Source organism: Clupea harengus, chromosome 19, assembly GCF_900700415.2.
Source record: "Clupea harengus chromosome 19, Ch_v2.0.2, whole genome shotgun sequence".
Taxonomy (NCBI): Eukaryota; Metazoa; Chordata; class Actinopteri; order Clupeiformes; family Clupeidae; genus Clupea; species Clupea harengus.
In genome coordinates, this window is record NC_045170.1 from 18,126,171 (window position 1) to 18,145,885 (window position 19,715).

Sequence of the window (19,715 nt, forward strand, 5' to 3'; positions counted from 1 at the left end):
CTCCCTCCTGTCCTACTCATCTTTCTGAACCTTCTTTGTTGCTACACTCCACTTCTGCCCACCTACTCTCTCTTTCCTTTTCCCGCTCTCTTCTCTCTCTTCTCTCCTTTTGTCTTTCCTCCTTCCTTTCTCGGCTTCCTCTCCTGTCACTCAGGTACTTTAGCAACATAACCCTGGGTGGACGGGACTACTCCTTTAACAATGAAGGCTACCTGGCCAATCCGCTGCTGGATGTCGTCTGGTACTCAGCAGGGAGAGGCTGGGAGGAGGTGTGTGAAATACACACACGCACACACATAAAAATCCTTTTCTATGGATCAATAAGCAAAAGTAATAAACACTATACACTATACGCATTGTACCTGTAATTAAAACTGAAAACACTATACATATGCATTCATATTGTACATATGGCTGCATACAATACAGTATGATATGTAAAGGATAAATGTTGGATACATTGTCAGACAAAGTCTAATGGTAAACCTTGACAGAAATGGTATGGAAAGGGACAACATGACAATGAATGATGGTGCCTTATGTGAATAGAACAAGTAGAACCTGGTTACAGGGAGTGTGCTTCTACAGGTGGGTGTTTGGGAGAACGGAATCCTGAAGCTGCGATACCCGCGCTGGTCCCGCGACGGCGTCTTCCTCAAACCACTGGACAATGCCCAGCACCTGCGCGTAGTGACGCTGGAGGAGAGGCCTTTCGTCATCGTGGAGCCGGCTGACTCCGCCTCAGGCTGCATACGTGATTCGGTCCCCTGCAGACTGTCTTTCAACTCCAGGTCAGGGGTCAAGGGTCGTGGGGTTAGGGCTCGAGAACTGTGGAGAATTGTGAATTGTGAGGTGGCAAAGTTGGAGTGAAAGCTGTTGTCACAATACAAGACTGGTCAAGTCACTGATGGAGAGGGCTTGTAACCCTGAGGTGGTTTGTTGCATTTGGAGTGCTGTGACCAAGATGTTTGCACCTGATGACTAGTGGTGTCATAGGGGGTCTGACTTCAAACATCACCTCTCCCTAGTCTGTTAGTCAAACCCTTCAGAGAAAGATATCTGCCGCCCTCTTTTTATGGGCTTCTGTTTGTGTTACATTTCATCAAACACTAAAGCTTCATGGAGAGAAATCAAAGTGTCAACATGACGATGATTTTATCAGAGGCAATGAACTGCAATTGTTCTGAAAAGAGGTGTAGCGCAACCTTTGTCCCAGTATGTATTACGGAAATGGTGGCCTGTTGGTTCAAATAGAAAGGTGTCATTCAAATCCACTGTACATAAACATACTGGTTTAATACAGTATCATGCTTGGGAATGGACTACGTACTGGAACAATGGCAGTATTGAGGTTTTCGATGTAGCTAAAATAAGGACCAAAATAAAGACAGGAACCATCTAAGTGGCTACTTTGATAGATAGACCATTGGTGATTTAATAGCCAATTGGTGCCAGTTGAGCAAGACTGCAATCAGTCTTGATATCGGGCCATGAATCCTGTGAAGGGCTTTAAAATGTAGAAGTTGGGAGTGGCGATTAAGAATCTGTAATTAGATTGAGTTTTAAGTGTTGGGGCTGCTCCCGTGACATGGGGTTGGTAAGTGGGCATGGGAGCAGTCATCCAACAGTAACAGTTCTGCATCATGGTCATTTCTATTAAATTCAATGTTTTTCTCTTTTATTGATTATTTCTTAAGTATTGTTGATAAAATTTTTCTGTTATTCATTTTAACCACTTTAATTTTATGTGACATGTTTATATGACCCTGTAAAAAATGCGTTTCTGGAAGCTGGGGGTGGATATTGCGGGATAGAAATCTCCAGGCATCATTTTTGGTTGTATTACAAATATGGTGTCACCATGAGATCCCTCAGTCATCGGTATATTGCAAGTTTTTTTATGCATTGCTTTTTGTATGAAATTTCTATTGATTCTTTACTTGCATGTGGAGTTTCAATACTACTTTGTGAATTCAAAATAATTCTCAGTATTTCCTCAACTTCTTACAGAAAAATACAGAATATAACAGAACTCAACAGTCATTTTTTCCACTACCCCTACTGGAAACATTTAAAATGTCAACATCATGCTCATGGTCTCACCACACAGATGTTCAGCAGAGCATTTTTAGCCTAATAAGAATTGACAGTGCATGAAAGTTCAGATGATGGGCGACGCTAGATGAATTAGATTGGTCATATTAGTCTGCTTTGAGGAAGGTTAAAGCACATAGAAGTCATTTTTATGCCCAAATCCTCAGTAGACAAACTAATTTCCATTCATTGCACATCTTTATGAATTCTCATCATTGTCATCATGTCACCTTATCTTTCAAACTTTTTGCTTCTTGGTGTGTTTTTATATATATATATATATGTGTGTGTGTGTGTGTGTGTGTGTGTGTGTGTGTGTATATATATATATATATATATATATATATATATATATCATATATATCATATTCAGTGCTGTCAAGTCGACTTACATATTACATAGTCTGTTTGTACTTGTATGTCATCAATGCTTTTCCCTCTCATCCATTTTATTCCCACATGTCTCTCTACTTCACTGTAGTGTGTGATAAATTCTCCTCTCTTCCAATAGTGTGTGATGTCCCTCAGAATCTATCTTCCATGCATGGTGTCTCATTATTTTGCTGTAAAATATGATCCCTCACTCTCTTTCTGCGATGTGTGATCGCCACTCTCCCTTTCTCACGCTCACTCTCTGTGTAGTATGTGATCCCGAGCTCCCTTTCTCCCACTGTAGTGCAGTGTGTGATGTCTTTATCTATCGGCCTATAGTATGTAAGCTTTCTCCATTTTCTTTCTTCATGGAGTGTGTGATGTGTCTTCTAACCATTTCTGTCTTTTTCTTTGTAAGAGGGTGTCTCTCTGTTCTCTGTCTTTTTTCCTTCTTCCTTTCTATCCCCCTGTTCTCCAGATCTCACATCATCTCGCACTGCACATCTCACTGATTTTTCTCACATTTCTCTCCCTCCCTTTCTCTCTCTCTTTTCTTTTTTTTCCTGTAGTGTGGTGGCGGAGGGCACCACATCCATGAAGCACTGCTGCAAAGGCTTCTGCATCGACGTTCTCAAGAGATTGGCCAAGATAGTGGGCTTCACCTATGACCTGTTCCTGGTGACTAACGGCAGACATGGGAAGAACATTAATGGGGAGTGGAACGGCATGGTCGGGGAGGTCAGGAATAATCTCTTTGTGATATTTTCTTCTTTGGTTGTTGAACCTGGTGATGTGTAATGAGACTGTAGTGCCCCCTGCTGTTGGGATACGAGGCGCTCTCTCAGTGCTGCATCTTGGTGACATACAGTTGTATGCAAAAGTTTGGGCACCCCTAAGAAAAATATGTACTCTGTTGATTTTTGAAGTGAATAAAACCCCTGCAGAAAAGCAACATGGCCTCCTTTTACGTAGCAGAAGTGTAGCAAAAATTGCGTGTAAAACCAACTCTTAATATTTTGATTTTTCTGCCATTAATTTTGCATTTAAAGATTTGTCTACAAATCCACAGATCTACACACGCATTTACAGATTTGTCTACACATTTACAGATCTACACGCAGGTTTACAGATTTGTCTACATTCACAGATCTACGCACGCATTTAAAGATTTGTCTACAGATGTACAAATCTCAATACACTTGCAAGTCTCATTACACATTTAGAGATTTTGTTACATGATTACAAATCTGATTACGCACACACAGATTCTGAATACAAATGTGCAGATTCCTGTACACATTCGCAAATCTCAATACGCATTTAGAGATTATTTTACACATTTACAAATCTGATGCGCACACACAGATTGAAATACAGTTACACAACTCTCCGCACACATACACGTATGCAGATAATTCTGCTACTATAATACCTCCATATGAAACACTTTACTTCTCCAGTGTCATTTAAAACACTCTTACACTCATCAACTCGTCATCTTCTCTGCTCTCAACTCCCTCCAAAACCTGCTTCACCCCTGACTCCAAACAAAGCCGTATGGAAAAATGTCAAAACTAACAATGAACAATATTTAGAAACTGACCCATTTTCAGTTCTTATACTAGCATCACATGATTAATGAGTAATTGACGTTAATATTTAAATCTTGAGTACTCTGTGCAACCCATAGTCAGCGCATGACAATTCCAAAAGACGACAAATTCTCTGACTCCACAAATGTTCAACAATTTCCAGGGTGCGATTTCCAATGACGGAAATGCTATCAAGAAATGGCTGATAAGGGTAACTGTGGAAGTCAAGATGAGATGTTGAGGACCAAGAACACTTTCAAATAATACGGCGTGTCTCCTGGACAGAAAGGCCAACCAAACCCTCATATTACTCAAAAGACATGCAGGAAGATTTATCTGACACAGGTGTGGTGGTGCACCATTCCACTGCCCGGTGCTCCTTGCACAAACAATGTCTGCCTAGAAGGGCCGCCATCAGAGCGAAACTTACCAATAACCGAATCATAAATGTAAATGTCTGAATTATGCAAAGCAAAATCGAAATATCCCAGGGTAATTTTGGAAATAAGTGAGCAGATGAAGTTATATGGCCATAATCACCAAAGACGTTTTTGAAGAAAAAGGAGCATTTGATGAAAAGAACCCCTTGGTAAGAACCCCTTGGGGGTTTATCTATTCTGTTTTGGGATTTTCTAGCAGCCAGTGGCACAGGAAACATCATACGAATTAATTGAAGAATGGATTCCTCTAAATATCAACAAATTCAGAATGCAAATGTTATGCAGTCAAGAAACTGAAGACTACAAGATGTTGGTCCCTACAACAGGACATTAATTCAAAGTATACCTCAAAATACAGCATGAAGTACCGTAATTTCCGGACTATTGAGCGCACCTGAATATAAGCCTCACCCACTGAATTTTTGAAAAATAATTATTTTTAACATACAGTAAATAAGCCGCACATGTCTATAAGCCGCAGGTGCCTACCGGTACATTGAATCAAATGAACTTTACACAGGCTAAAATGAATATCAAAAGTAATACAATAGTGATGCATATTATTAGTTTTGGCAGTTACGATAAGTGCACTGTTGCTTTAAGAGAGCACAGTTGCAAGAGTCAATCAGAAGCTAGAACGTTAGATTGAAGACAGAGAGATAGAAGAAAGACGCTTGTTTGAAACCAGTGAGCTAAAGAACTTGAAAAGACTGGATTTGTATTGTAGTTAACTTTTATTTTCTAAAGTGTTTTGAGTTGTGTTCTGTCTACGCCGGTAGACTGTGGTTATTTTGACATTAGTTAAGTTATTGAGAGATACTGAGAAATCGCGTGGAGCTAAGCATCCATGCGGCTGCATCCATGCTAGCATCCTAGCTCCACAAAGCCACCGTAAACACAAAGCCACCGTATACAGTCACAGGTATCATAATCCATAAATTAGCCGCGTCATTGTTTAAGCCGCGGGGTTCGAAGCATGGGAAAAAAGTAGCGGCTTATAGTCCGAAAATTACGGTACTTCAAGAAATGCAAACAGTAAATTCTGAAATGTCCTGCAGTCCCCAGATTTAAGCATGATTGAAAATCTGTAGGTAAATCTTAAACATGATGTGCATACAAGTCACCCAAAGGCCCTTATTTTGAGGACGACAATGGCTGTCGGAAACGACTGATTCCGCCATTGTCTAAAGTCCCACGATAAACTAAATTCTCCACCGAGGCATGGATTTTTGAATATGGGCATGGCGAAATATTCTTCTTTGACAGGGAACATTAGAATGCGCCAATCATAAACTATCACTGCCCAAGTCTGATGTATCTTTTTGGCAAAATATATCACGTTCCCTTTTTTTGGAAGAATGGCGCATTATGTTTACATATTTCTGTAATTAGCAAGGAAGCACGAGCAAATGTGTGTTGTGATTTAATGCATTTAATCTGTCTCGGATATCCTCGAAGTAAACACATATCCCAGCAGGCTTTTAAAAAAGTATAAAAGGTTTTTTTTAAGTTTAAACCCATTGAAAGACTCAAGCATCTGGGTAGTCTAATTTGTCGAATTTGAATTAAATGCTCAGTCAGCAGTAAACGGATGTCATCCATGTCATCCATATTCAATAATGATCTTGTTATTTCTGTTCACATACTGTAGTCTAATTAGACTAAGACAGAAGAAGAAGTGCTGTGCAACACCAGCGCATTTTCTGCAAAACATCTATTTTCTTGGCCACAACGGAATGCAGAGATTGCATTCAGGTTGGTTCAGGTGTTCAAATTCATCCAGATAAACATACGAGGTGCGATCAAAAAGTACCGTGGCTGTGCCTATAAAGAGCAGTATCTCAGAACTTGAAGGTACCTACTAGGAGGAGTGGGTGAAAATGAGTAAATAAAGAATAAAGAGACTTTTAGGGGAAATTCTTTCTACAAAAATCATTTGCAAGCTCTGCCAAATCAGTGTTACTAAGTGCTGAGGTAGAGTGTCCAAACTTTTGCACAGGCCATAATTACTGTTTAAGTTCATAACTTAAGAAGTAAAAAACACAGCATTAAAATGTGCATTATTTTGTTTATTTCTTTGCTGTGGGGGTTCTATTTACTTCTTTTACTTCTGTTTCGGCATTTTGAGGGTAGAGTGGGTTCTACTGGGCTTAAAAGGGGCTCTTTACATCTAGAAAGCTGATTAGATTAGATTCTAATCATTAGAATTGATTATTCGATTAGTCTGAATGTCAAGGAAAAATTCAACAAGCTCCAAATAGAAACTCCACAGACACTTCAAATGAAACAAATGTAGGCTATTTTTGGGTTTAGATGTATTCTCAGAGTGTAAAGTGTAATTTTCAGCATACCACCATAAATCTTTGTATTCCCTTTGCTCCTAATTAAGCAGTACTCTCATAACCCTTCAGGTGGTGGCCAAGCGGGCCGACATGGCCATAGGCTCCCTCACCATCAATGAGGAGAGGTCGGAGGTCGTGGAGTTCTCCGTGCCCTTCGTAGAGACGGGGATCAGCGTCATGGTCTCCCGTAGTAATGGCACCGTCTCACCCTCAGCCTTCCTGGGTGAGTAGGACAAAGGGTGTGAAGGTTGAATCCTCACCAACGTGTCTGAACTGCACAGTGCACAAACACACAAGTGGTTACTCTCTCACATTATACTGCACCATACACAGGCTAATTACAAATATGGGTTCCAGCAAATCATTTAATTATTTATTTAATTATATTTAATTGAATTTAATTACGGTAAAATTGTAAATTAGCACATTTTTTGTCGAATTCAGCGAATTGCTCCTCATGGTCTTCTAGCTGTCCGTTCAGTTTGTGCATTAAAAAAAAAAAAACGTTGGTGTTCGTACACAGTCCTAGCTCTGTAAATGGGGAAAAAAACATATTAGTTCAGACCAAGCCATAAACAAACTGATTGCTTGATTGTTTGATTGAAGACCCTTGAAGGAACCGTTAAGTGGATAGGTACTGTAGACCTTTCCTATTACTTTCTCTGCAGTGGATGATTATCAACAAGCCTTGCCGCAGTGCTGGAACAAGTGCTACTCCTGTGAATGAATGTGTTCAGATTACAGCTTAACTCTGATCCTGCCACTGTGTGCTTGTGCTTTCAGAACCCTACAGTCCTGCGGTGTGGGTGATGATGTTTGTCATGTGCCTGTCGGTCGTCGCGGTGACCGTCTTCCTTTTCGAATTCTTCAGTCCGGTCGGGTACAACCGCAGTCTGCAGAATGGAAAAAGTGAGTGGTGTCAAGAGCCCGTAGTCACTCTGTTGACAGAAGTAAAAAAAAAATTAAATGGAGTTGAATAAAGTTGATAAAGTTGATGTAGTGGATCAACTACATTAAAGATAAATGCAGACTCACTACCACTTTCAATTTGCTTGGGGGATGAGGGATGTAGGGTCTTAAAGTCATTCCATTAACTCCTTAATTGACTGATTAATAATTAAAGTCCCCTTCTGAATAATTCAATCCTTCCCAAGTTTTGGTTGCCCTTCTCTGTCCACTGTTCATCACCACGGCTCCTCCACTGTTTCCACTTTCCTGCATCATGGCAGTCTAATTTTCTCTTCCATGTAATGTCATTTGGGTGTCATAACACTAAAGGCATTTAGAGAGAGGGGGGCCTGATTCATATCAGCGATGAAACAATGACTGTATTCCCTTATTAAACCATCTAATGACCTCTAATGATTACACTCTCACTCTCCCTTTCTCCCCGTTTCGCCCTCTCTTTCTCTTTCTCTTTCTCTCATTCTCTCTCTTCCTCCATCCACTCTCTCATTTATCTATCTATCTCTCTCTATCTGTCTCTCTCTCGCTCTCTCTTTGTCTTTCTCCCATCCACCTGAGCAGAGGCAGGAGGCTCTAAGTTCACCATAGGCAAGTCCGTGTGGCTGCTGTGGGCCCTTGTGTTTAATAACTCTGTGCCTGTGGAGAACCCCAAAGGGACCACCAGCAAGATCATGGTGCTGATCTGGGCTTTCTTCGCCGTCATCTTCCTCGCCAGCTACACAGCCAACCTGGCCGCCTTTATGATCCAAGAGGAATACATCGACACAGTGTCAGGGCTCAGTGACAAAAAGGTGTGTGTGTGTGTGTGTGTGTGTGTGTGTGTGTGTGTGTGTGTGTGTGTGTGTGTGTGTGTGTGTGTGTGTGTGTGTGTGTGAGTGTGTGTGAGAGTGTACATGGGAGAATCTGCTTCGCGAATCCCTTTGGATATACCGTCTGAATTCAATTTAATCAAAAGCAGACATCGCTCTCAAATCATAAATTGATACAGTGGTACAGTAAAGAAAGCTTTCCTGTCTGCTCTTCTCTGCTGAGGCTGGATATTACCGTATAATTCGTACATTTCTGTCGATTTGGCACAGAGAGCTTTCTGCTGCTTCATCTGTTCCCCTCACATTGGAGCCGTTGAGCAAGAGAGCGCATTGATGTTTAGGAAGGGATTTGTCAGTGTTTGTTCTCTCGTTCTGCTGAAATTTGCAGAAACCTTTTTGTCTTTTCCTCTTCCTTCCCTCGTTCCCTCCCCACCCCGCCTGTCTCTTGCTCTCCCTTTCACACTCACCCCCCTCCCCTCTCCAAACACCACCCCGCTCTTGATTTCTCTTCCCCTCCCTCCCCTCTCCTTCTCTCCTCCTCCTTCTCTTTCTTCTGTCTCACTTTTCATCTCCCTCCCTCCAGTTCCAGAACCCCTCTGAGCAGTACCCACCACTGCGCTTCGGCACCGTCCCCAACGGCAGCACGGAGGAGAACATCCGCAGCAACTATCCTAACATGCACCAGTACATGGTCAAAAACAATCAGAGAGGAGTGGAGGAGGCCATAGAAAACCTGAAGACAGGGTCAGTTCAACTGCAGCCTATGGGTCTTGCAATCCCCCTGCCACCCCCAACCCCCTCATTAGCAGCAGAGCGCAGCCTTACAGATCAGGGGTCAGGTGTCTGTAAACCAAACAGGATTGACAAGGATAAACTCAGGGCAATTGTATTTACAGTCCCACTCATATATCACATTTGTTTGCTTGGTCAGTCCTTGCACACATAGTAGCGTGTCTGACAATGCAGTATACATTCAGGTACTACTACCTAATAGGCATACAAAAACCTTGCAAACGCCGACAACAGCACAGTTGGCACTGGTGAAAGCTGGCTGGCATGCTAACTTGTGTCCTTTGGCAATAGAGTTGGAGATTTAATGAGCAAATACCATAAAACTGAATTTGAAGGCTGAATTTGAAGTTGCCTATAAAAAACTCCCTCAAAAAGTGGTAAATGACATAGGGTAGGGGAAAATATTACTATTGTGCAGTAGGGCTGAACGATTTGGGGAAATAATCTAATTGCGATTTTTCCCCCCAATATTGCGATTGCGATTTAATATGCGATTTTTAAAATTTTATCCTAATTTTTTTCCCAACAAATCGTAATGAATTAATTCAATATGACTAACACAATATTAGATACATTTAGGGTAAAATATTATTTCCCACAATTTAAATTTTAATTGAACTGCTCATTACAGAATCAAGAACAGCAAATCGGTGGCTTTGCCACTGTGCATTTAAGTAATTTAAACAAAGTCATTGTAAGAATAAACACAAGGCATGCACTTTTTAAACACTGTGTGCAAAATTTACCATCTTAAGAAAAACAAAAAAAGAATTATAATTATAATTATTTTTTTTTTTAGATCACGTTTTTAATCGCGAACGTTGCGGTTAGAAAATCGCGTTCTATCATATCGCGATTAAATCACAAATGCAATTAATCGTTCAGCCCTATTGTGCAGTACACTACCCAGTGATGTGGTTTAGTTACTGCGTCTGTACATCTTTCTACGGTCCCAAACCCAGGCCAGTTATAGCAGCAGTAGCAGCGGTAACACAGAGGGACTCCAAGGCACTAGAGGAAGGCTTTAAAACTGGCTGCAGATCGAAGCAGTGCAGCCATTAAAGTAGAAGCCCTATTACCACAGAGGACAGTGTGTACAATCTCTTTTCTAAAGCTAGATAGAAATAGACCCCTTTTTATGCTATATTTTTTCATATACACTGACAATGAAAACATGTCTGCGCTCTACTGGAACTGGAACAATGAAATGTAAAATTGACTTTATTGTCTCCATTCAGTGGGTGACAATAGTGACAGGACAACATATGCAAATACCTGACTCTTATCTCACCTTCTGTGGAAAAACAGGCCACATCCTCAAACCCCAAAGTGTTTTGGGGCTTTATTTTGTGAAATCAAAGCAAAACAAATATAGTTTTTTACCGTTGCAAAAAAAAGTCATTACATAATAGTAATGTTATTTCTTTAGCTTGTATGAAACTCAAACCGAGAAATGTTTAGCCTTCGGCTAAGAAAGTGGCTTTTGTAGGTGCATGCAAAGGCTCAGTCATGCGTGAAATAAAATACTCTCGGTGGCAGCAATCCAACCTCAAACAAAATTCTCAAATAGCTTTCAAGGATGAGATGCCATTCACTTTCCAAACTCTCCAGTCCAGCAATTATGTCTTGGTCCTGAATGTGTATTGTTGTGGCAAACAAACAAATACCAGTGCACTCTTATTGTCTGAAAGTGTCTTTTTGTGATAGACATTGTAAAGACCCATTTAGACTGGAACTGATGGATTTCTACACAGGTGGCTGTCTTAGTCTCAGCACTTCATCAGTTGTGCACCTGCATGTGTGTGAAATGGTCCTTTCTACTCCAGTATTCTTTCGGATGTAAACACAGACCTAATGTTGTAATTGTATGTAAACAGGGGTATATAATGGGACAAGAATGCTGTTGTAATTGAATGTAAACAGGAATGTATATAATGAAATAGAGCTTGTAGACATCTTCCCTGGCATTGATCACAGGTGAAGCTGCAGTGTGTTGCAGCGGTGTTTATACATTACCGCTCTTGCCATTAGAGGATTTTTTAGGTCCAAGTTAAGCAGTTAACCTACCATAAATTGCGTCCTTAATATCCAGCTGGCTGGGAATATTCTGTCTTGGCATCACTCTCACAGGTGCTGTTATAGCAGCTGGGCCTGCACTCTCTGCTCTGACCTTGTGTGTATGTGTGTGTGTGTGTGTGAGAGAGAGAGAGAGAGACAGAGAGAGAGAGAGAGAGAGAGAGAGAGAGTGTGTGTGAGAGAGAGAGAGAGAAAGTGTGTGTGTGTGTATATATATGTGTGTGTGTGTGTGTGTGTGTGTGTGTGTGTGTGTGTGTGTGTGTGTGTGTGTGTGTGTGAGAGAGAAAGTGTGTGTGTGTGTGTATATATACAGTGGGGAAAATAAGTATTTGAACCCCTGCCGATTTCGCAAGTTTGACCACTTGCAAAGAAATGTGTGATCTATAATTGTAATAGTAGGTGTATTTTAACAGTGAGAAACAGAATATCAACAAAAAAATCCAGAAAACTGCATTTTATAACATTTATGACTTAATTTGCATTTGATGCAGAAAATAAGTATTTGAACCCCTAGCAAAACACTTGGTGGAATAACCCTTGTTGGCAAGCACAGACGTCAGACTTTTCTTGTAGTTGGTCACCAGGTTTACACACATCTCAGGAGGGATTTTGGTCCACTCCTCTTTGCAGATCCTCTCCAAATCCTTAAGGTTGCGTTTTCAATGGGAGGTAATGAGGGAATGAGGTTCAAGACCAATATTCCACGTTACATGGCCCCATCCATAGTCCCCTCGATGCAGTGGAGTCGTCCTGTACCCTTGGCAGAGAAACAGCCCCAAAGCATAATGTTTCCACCTCCATGCTTGACGGTGGGGATGGTGTCATATTCAGCATTCTTCCCCCTCCAAACGCGGCAAGTCGAGTTGATGCCAAAGAGCTTGATTTTGGTCTCATCTGACCACATCCTGTCTCCCAATCCTCCTTAAAATCATTTAAGTGTTCATTGGCAAACTTCAGACGGCCCTGTACATGTGCTTCCTTGAGCAGGGGGACCTTGCGAGTGCTGCAGTACTTCAAACCATTACGGCGTAGTGTGTTGCCAATGGTTTTCTTGGTGACTGTGGTCCCAGCTGCCTTGAGATCATTCACAAGCTACCCCTGTGTAGTTATGGGGATATTCTGCACCTTTCGGATGGTCACCGATACCGCACGAGGGGATATCTTGCATGGAGCCCCAGACCTAGAGCGATTGACAGTTGTTTGGTGTTGCTTCCATTAACGAATAATCGCACCTAGTTGTCTGTTTCTCACCAAGCTGCTTGCCGATGGTTTTGTAACCCATTCCAGCCTTGTGCAGGTCTACAATCTTATCTCTGACGTCCTTGGTCAACTCTTTGGTCTTGCCCATGGTGGTGAGGTTGAAGGTGTGAAGTATGATTCTTTGGACAGGTTTCTTTTATACACGTCACCAGTTGAGATCAGGTGTACCTTGTTAGGCCTAATGAGGACTAATCTGTGTGCTTCTTGGGCACATAACTGGTCATTGGGAGCCAGAATTCTTGCTGTTTGCTTGGGGGTTCAAATACTTATTTTCTGCATCAAATACAAATAAAGTCATAAATGTTATAAAATGCAGTTTTCTGGATTTGTTTGTTGATATTCTATTTCTCACTGTTAATATACACCTACCATTACAATTATAGATCACACATTTCTTTGCAAGTGGCCAAACTTGCAAAATCGGCAGGGGTTCAAATACTTATTTTCCCCACTGTATATGTGTGTGTGTGTGTGTGTGTGTCTTTGTGTTTGGTTGTGTTTATGAGAGAAGGATGGCTGTCTCTGCATAGTGAGGGGGAGGGATGGAAAGGCTGTCCAGGATCTCCTACATAATGCATATGGCACCTGGACCTGTTTCAGATATGCAGCCATGGCTGTATTAAAGCAACTGAACTTTTTTTTGCTTTAACTCTGCATGGTGTCCTGCAGATTCTTCATCCATAATTGATGCATGTCAGTTTTTATCTAAAGCCATGGGACATTATTTCCCTAATCATCAAATGTTTGTCTTCCCTCGCCCATTCTAACTCTCCATCTCCTCTCTCTCTCTATCTACACTTCCCCCTCTTTTTTTCTTTCCTCTGGGGGCTTCTCTTCCTACCTCCTTCCCTTTCCTCCCGCCCCCCTCTCTCTCTGTCTTTGCCCTGCAGCAAGCTGGATGCCTTTATTTACGATGCAGCCGTGCTGAACTACATGGCTAGGAGGGACGATGGCTGCAAGGTGATGACCATTGGCTCGGGGAAGGTGTTTGCGACTACCGGCTACGGCCTCGCCCTGGCCAAGAACTCCCGCTGGAAGCGACCTCTGGACCTGGCTCTGCTGCAGCTGGTGGGAGATGGTAGGACACGGCCTTCGGACATGCTGAAGAGGGACAGCAGCATTAGTTATACGCCGGGGGCGATTCCTCAAATAGTACATTCTTGGCAGCCACCTATTTGTAGCAGTCAGAGAGGAATGATGCCAACCAGCGAAGCCATTTCCATTTAGCCATTTAGCTTATGTACGGCGTATTGACAGGCCGGACATAAAATGTATCACAGCATTTACTTAGTGTGTGAACACAATGAGAACAGGGCCCAAGAGGCTTTGCATGCACTGTGCTTTACAAATGACATAGATACACTGAAAGAAAGGACGATCAAATTATTAAAAATAGTGGTTTATTATTAATGAAGTGGTAGTAAATCAGGAGGAAAGTTGGTAGTAAAACCTTTAGGAAAAGGTTCAATTTGACATTGGATCTGGATTTAAATGTTACATTTTACCACCTGTGATGATCCAAAGTGGGTAAGCGACACTATAAGTGGTGAAGACACCTACTGCCATACACTAATAAGGTCTGTGTATTGGAGTGGCATGATTTGTTTTGCAAATAGGTGCACCGCTAAATGTTTCATAACATCTTAATCCCGGAGCCAGCCGCCTTAATCAAATACTGAGTGATGACACTCCTGAGTCAATTACCCTGCCTTTCAGGCCATGGAGTCGGCATACACTGGAGGTAAAGGTTTTTTTTGTCGTCCTGATGAGTAAGAGTTTGATGTTTGATGCTGCTCCGGGGGTGGTAGAGTGCCCCGATATTGAGTGAAGTGAAATGGAGGCACAGACAACTCCTTGTGTTTCTGGCGCACCATCTCACCTCCTCTCATCATCTCTTTTGTGAGATTTCTGTAAAGAAAACAACACTTTCTCAGGTGTTGTCCCTAATGCACAGACATATTCTCTGTGATTTCTCTCTCCATCACTGCTATTCCATATATTTCTCTCTCTCCCAGTTTCTCTCCTTTCTCTCACTTTCTCAGTCTCAGTCTCAGTCTTTCTCAGTCTTTTTTTCCTTCCCTCCCTGTCTCTCACACATAGTGTTTACGTGAAGACGCTGTGTGAGGAGAGCCGTGAATCTGCTGAGTAGAGTCTGGAAAGGACTAAATGAGCCTTGTTGAACCACATTGCATAAAATTATGAGTGTCACCGTTAATGAACATGCAAATTAACAGTGAAGGGTTTGGCAAAGAGAAAAGTACTTAAAATTCAATAAAAGACTGGACAGCATATATTTGTAATCCATTTGCTTTCAGAGTTCCTGATAAATTTAATGAACTGATTTTAACATTTTAATGTCCTCCATTTTATAGTGCAAGTTACTTTTATATAGCCTGTCCATCTAACAAAAGAGCCAGTACAATACCAGCACCATTCCCCTTGTAGCAATCACATTATGTTAACACACTGTATATTTCATGTATAAGCCATTACAGAATCATGTGTGAATACTTTTTTTAAAAGTTGTTTTTTTCTTTGTTTGTCCATTTGTTTATGCATGAGAGTGCCTTCAGTGCTATTATACATGCAGTGTGTCCCCTAGCTGAAAGCCTGTCCTTGTGATGCCTCAAACACAGCTTCACAGGCCTCCCCCCTCTCTCTGGCTAATGAATGCACTAATGGTGATTGTTGTGCACTGAGCCTATCGCTCTGCTCTACCTTTCATCTCCCAGCCACTCTGGGCTCATCTTATCACAAGAGACGGGGCCAAACAGGCCATTTCAGACCTCCATCAAAGCTATGATTATCTCTCCCTTGCCCCCTTTTTTCCTCCACCTTTGCTGTGTCTTGCCGACTTTTTTTATTTTTTTTGTAGGTTTGTTTGTTTTCATTTATTTATTTTTGCTGTGGCTTGGCCGACAAGCTGTATTTCTCAAATTTTTTCCATCTCCGCTGCACGACACAGAATCTGAGTAATACCCCTGCTGTTCAGTCTTTCCTTCCCCCTACCCCCCCCCAAACCTCTTCTTTTTTGTTGATTATCTCTTGCTGCCCAAAAAAAAAAAAAAAAACCTCTTCCTTGCTATCTGTTTTCCGCTCACCTTCACCTCCTAATTTTTCCTCCTTCATCTGCTTTTCTGTCCAGATCAGATCGACATGCTCGAGCGTCTGTGGCTGTCTGGGATTTGTCATAATGACAAGATTGAGGTCATGAGCTCCAAGCTGGACATCGACAACATGGCTGGCGTGTTCTACATGCTCCTGGTGGCCATGGGCCTCAGCCTGCTGGTCTTTGCCTGGGAGCATCTGCTCTACTGGAAGTTACGGCACTGCTTCGGTCGTCAAGGCGGAATGGACTTCTTGTTGGCTTTTAGCAGGGTGAGTGAAACATCAAGAAACAACACGTACAAGATTATCATCAAGTTCTTCAAGGGATTAAAGTGTCTCGCTCTGTGCTCTGAGAAACACCTTGGAATTTAATTTCAAGTGATTTAGCAGACATGGCACAACCCAAAGACAGAAAATTGCTTGTTTCCGTCTGAATGCTTAGATACAATGTGATAACATTATCTGTTAAAATCTGTGTTGAGAAAAGAAAGGTGAAAATCTGCCAAGACTCTTTACATAGTCATTGTAAAAAAAGTAAGAAAAGGTCATACATTCTGTCAGGTTCGGTTGTTTAGTTTTTTATTCCCCTCGCATTTCAACAGACAAGCTGCCATCATCAGAGCTAAGAAATCAAAGCTGAACCACTGTAGTCATGTTCTCTTCTTTTCACAGGGAATGTACAGTTGCTGTAATTTTGAGGATGAAACATCACCTGGAGGCAATCAAGGCACACTTCCTCTGTATCATCATGTACCTCCACCACCACCACCACAGTTCATCTCTACAGGTGTAGCCAACACATCTATGGCTATGGCAACACAACAGCAGCAACAGCAAAAACACCACCAGCAGCAACAGCCACAGCCACCGCCTGTGTACAGTTCGCTTATTCATGGTTCACCTCCAGCAACTGTGCATTCTGGGATGGCCCTTGGACCATCCAACAGTCCCATTTTGGGGGCACCCATGCCTTGCTCAACGTTTCTCCCACGTCATGATCGCAGACTCGCTGTGGTGGACCGCTGGACTCGCCCCAAGGCTGGCCCTGAGAAATCCATTGGCGTCGGTGGTGGTATCACAGAGCTCTCGCAGTTCCCACAAGGCATGGCCCCACACTGGGCTGGAGGAGAAAGAAGCCTTGATGAGTATAAGCGCTACTATGGTCCCATCGATCCTGAAGGCTTAGGAGCTTCTGCAGAGCCACAGACGGCTATAGCCCAGACCCCGAAGACTACTCAGAGAGGAACAAAGTCTGCGGTAAACCCACGGGTACTTCCAAAAGTCCAACCACCAAAGCTGGCCTTGCATGGTTCACCTCAACGGCCGGCTTCTTTGTGGAGGAAAAGCAGCCTTTCAAAGAGGAAAGACTCTGGAGGGCCTCTTTACGAGAACATCCTACCTTTAGGGAGGAGAGGTGGAGGGCGGAATGGATTGAGGGAAGGAGGTGGAAGAAGAGGCCGTCGTCCTCCTCCTATCCCCCTTCCAGTGCCTGTCCCGCTCTCTTCTCCTACCCAGACTCCTCCTTCTCCCTCTCCTTCGTTATGTTACACCACCTCCGCCTCAACCACATCCAGCACATCGTCCTCTTCTTCATCTGATTCTCTCTCCCGTTCCAACTCGCCTTCCTCTTCTACGTACACATCGTCGCAGAGTTTTAGGTACAGAGGTGGTGCGGTGAGGGATATCTATGGGGATTTTGACACTGATGAGCTAACTGAGGAGTCCAGCCTGCTGCTGGGGAGAAGGAAGGGTCGCTCCCGTATGTCATCTCGCTCTCTTCCCTGCAGCCCCCCTCCTCCGCCCATACCACCCCGCAAACCACGCCAGCCAAGGGAGAACGGCCGAGACAGAACCGGAACCCAGTTGGCACAACTGCAGGAGTGGTGGGCATCCTGGGGAGAGAAAGAGAGGGGCAGAAGAACAGTGACGAGAGAAGACAGGGAGGAAAAACGACACCACAAGGAAAGAGAGCGTGAGAGGAGAAGAAGAAAGAAAGGCAGGAAGAAAAAGAAGAGAGAAGAGCGCGAAAGGGAGCAGGAACGCAAAAGACGCAAGGCTAAGAAAAAGAAGAAGAAAGAGGAGAAGAGGCGAGAAAAGGAAAGACGACCTGAACAGGATGAGGGAATTATAGATAGGAAAGAGGAGTATGAAAAAAGGATGTCACAAGACTACTCCTACCCTGGCTTGAGGCGCAGCTCGTTCCGTAAGAAAAGTGAAAGCTCCAGCAGGAGTTATGACCGGGACATAACAAGAGACGAGTTGAGACACGAGAGAATTGATGAACGTGGAGATGATGGGAACGACGGCAGAGGAAGGGAAAGGCAAAGGAGCCCTCTATCTCATGAAGCTAGGCAGCGAGCCCTTGTCAAGCGATATCCATCCTCTAGCAAACCCTCAACTGCAGTCAAGTTCTGGGGAAGTGGGAACCCCAAACACGCTCCTTCATCTTCTTCGCTTTTACCCCTTCTCCCGCTTTCCTCCAAACGCCGGAAATCTGTTGGCAGTGAAAAAGAGGGCAAGGGGAGGGGAGTGGAGAGTCGACCCCTACTGGGGAGGAATGGCAGGAGCAGGGCACGGTCAAGAGAAGGCATATCACTGCATGAGTGGGATTCAGACGAGGAGGATGAGGAAGACGCGTCTGAGGTGGACAGAGGAAGAGGAGAGAATCACGGACGCAGACGTGAAGGAAGAGGGATGGAGTCAGAATCTGACAGGAGCCGGGAGCGGGAGAAGACCATTGAGATATACACAGATGATGAAGGCTCGTCGGGAGAGTTTGGGAAGTTTGAGAGATACTGGGAGGGTCATGAGGAAAGAGCTGTTGGAGGAATTGGTGGTGGAGGATGGTTCTTTGGCACTTACCCTGCCCGCGAAAAAGGAAGCAGCATTAACAGCCGAGATGACTCTTTTGTGGGATTGGGGCCAGGAGAGGGCAACTGGGGTTTGGGAAGTAGTTCACGTCAGTGGCCACCACCTACGTTGACTCCCCCACCACCGAGAAGATACTGGTCTGTGGATAAGCTACCGGTAAAGAGTGAAAAGAAAGTCAAGAACAGGTCCCAGGACAACAGCAAGGGCCACACAGCTTGCAGCTGCCACTCTCCACACCATATGGGGAAATCCCACTCCAAGTGGAGTAGGGTGACATCTCGGAGTCAGGAGGACCTACACCCTCACTGCCAGAGCAGCAGCAGCACCCGGCCTAAACACCAGACGCCCAAACCCGACCGGTCCCAAGGCCAAGCCAATACCGGGAGCCAGTTGAACCTCAGTGTCCAGAGACCGCAGCGGTCAGACCGCAACCGGCAGCCCTCACCTCCACAGGCTCTGATCACTCCCCTCATGGCCCCATCCCTCCCCGCCCTCCCCCCGCCACCCTCCTCCTCCCACCCCATACATGTGCCTCCACCCACGTCGTCCTCGTCAGTCTCATCCCCATCTGTGGTCTCCTCAACCCCCGGGGCCCCTCAGCCCTCCTCCATGTCATCGTCCAGCGCCAAACTGCAGTACCAGAGACTGCGGTCAGTGCCCCAGCGGTTCCAGTCCCCTCATCCCCCCCTGAAAACCAAGAGCTTGTGCTCCCGTCGGGGCTCTGCACACTTCTCCAGCGTGGAGAGTGAGGTCTGACCGTGACCTACTTACTGTGTAATGCCACAAACTGTGAAACAACACGGGGCTGCACTGGAGGCTACCTGTGCTTTCCTTGTTTCCTTCATAGACCCTGTCTTTTTGGGGGACTTGACAGGGAAGTGTGGGATCTCTGTTCCTGGAACCAGAAAACAAGAGAGGAAGAAAGATGGAAGATAGCTCTTACTGCTACACTGACAAACATTCTCAGTGTTTGTGTTGGATCCTACTATGGGG

The 19,715-nt window shown here is 43.8% G+C and overlaps 1 protein-coding gene across 1 annotated transcript in view; it reads left to right on the forward strand.

Moving 5' to 3' along the window:
• The window catches only part of grin2da (glutamate receptor, ionotropic, N-methyl D-aspartate 2D, a), a 33,084-nt gene extending 13,606 nt beyond the window's left edge, over positions 1–19,478 (forward strand). The window contains exons 4-13 of the mRNA XM_031586698.2: positions 155–269; positions 589–791; positions 3,036–3,204; positions 6,910–7,063; positions 7,624–7,749; positions 8,368–8,597; positions 9,199–9,359; positions 13,634–13,821; positions 15,889–16,121; positions 16,524–19,478. Coding sequence (XP_031442558.1) covers positions 155–269; positions 589–791; positions 3,036–3,204; positions 6,910–7,063; positions 7,624–7,749; positions 8,368–8,597; positions 9,199–9,359; positions 13,634–13,821; positions 15,889–16,121; positions 16,524–19,478 — 4,534 coding nt within the window. The remainder of the gene's footprint in view (positions 1–154; positions 270–588; positions 792–3,035; positions 3,205–6,909; positions 7,064–7,623; positions 7,750–8,367; positions 8,598–9,198; positions 9,360–13,633; positions 13,822–15,888; positions 16,122–16,523) is intronic.
• The last annotated feature ends 237 nt before the right edge of the window (positions 19,479–19,715 follow it).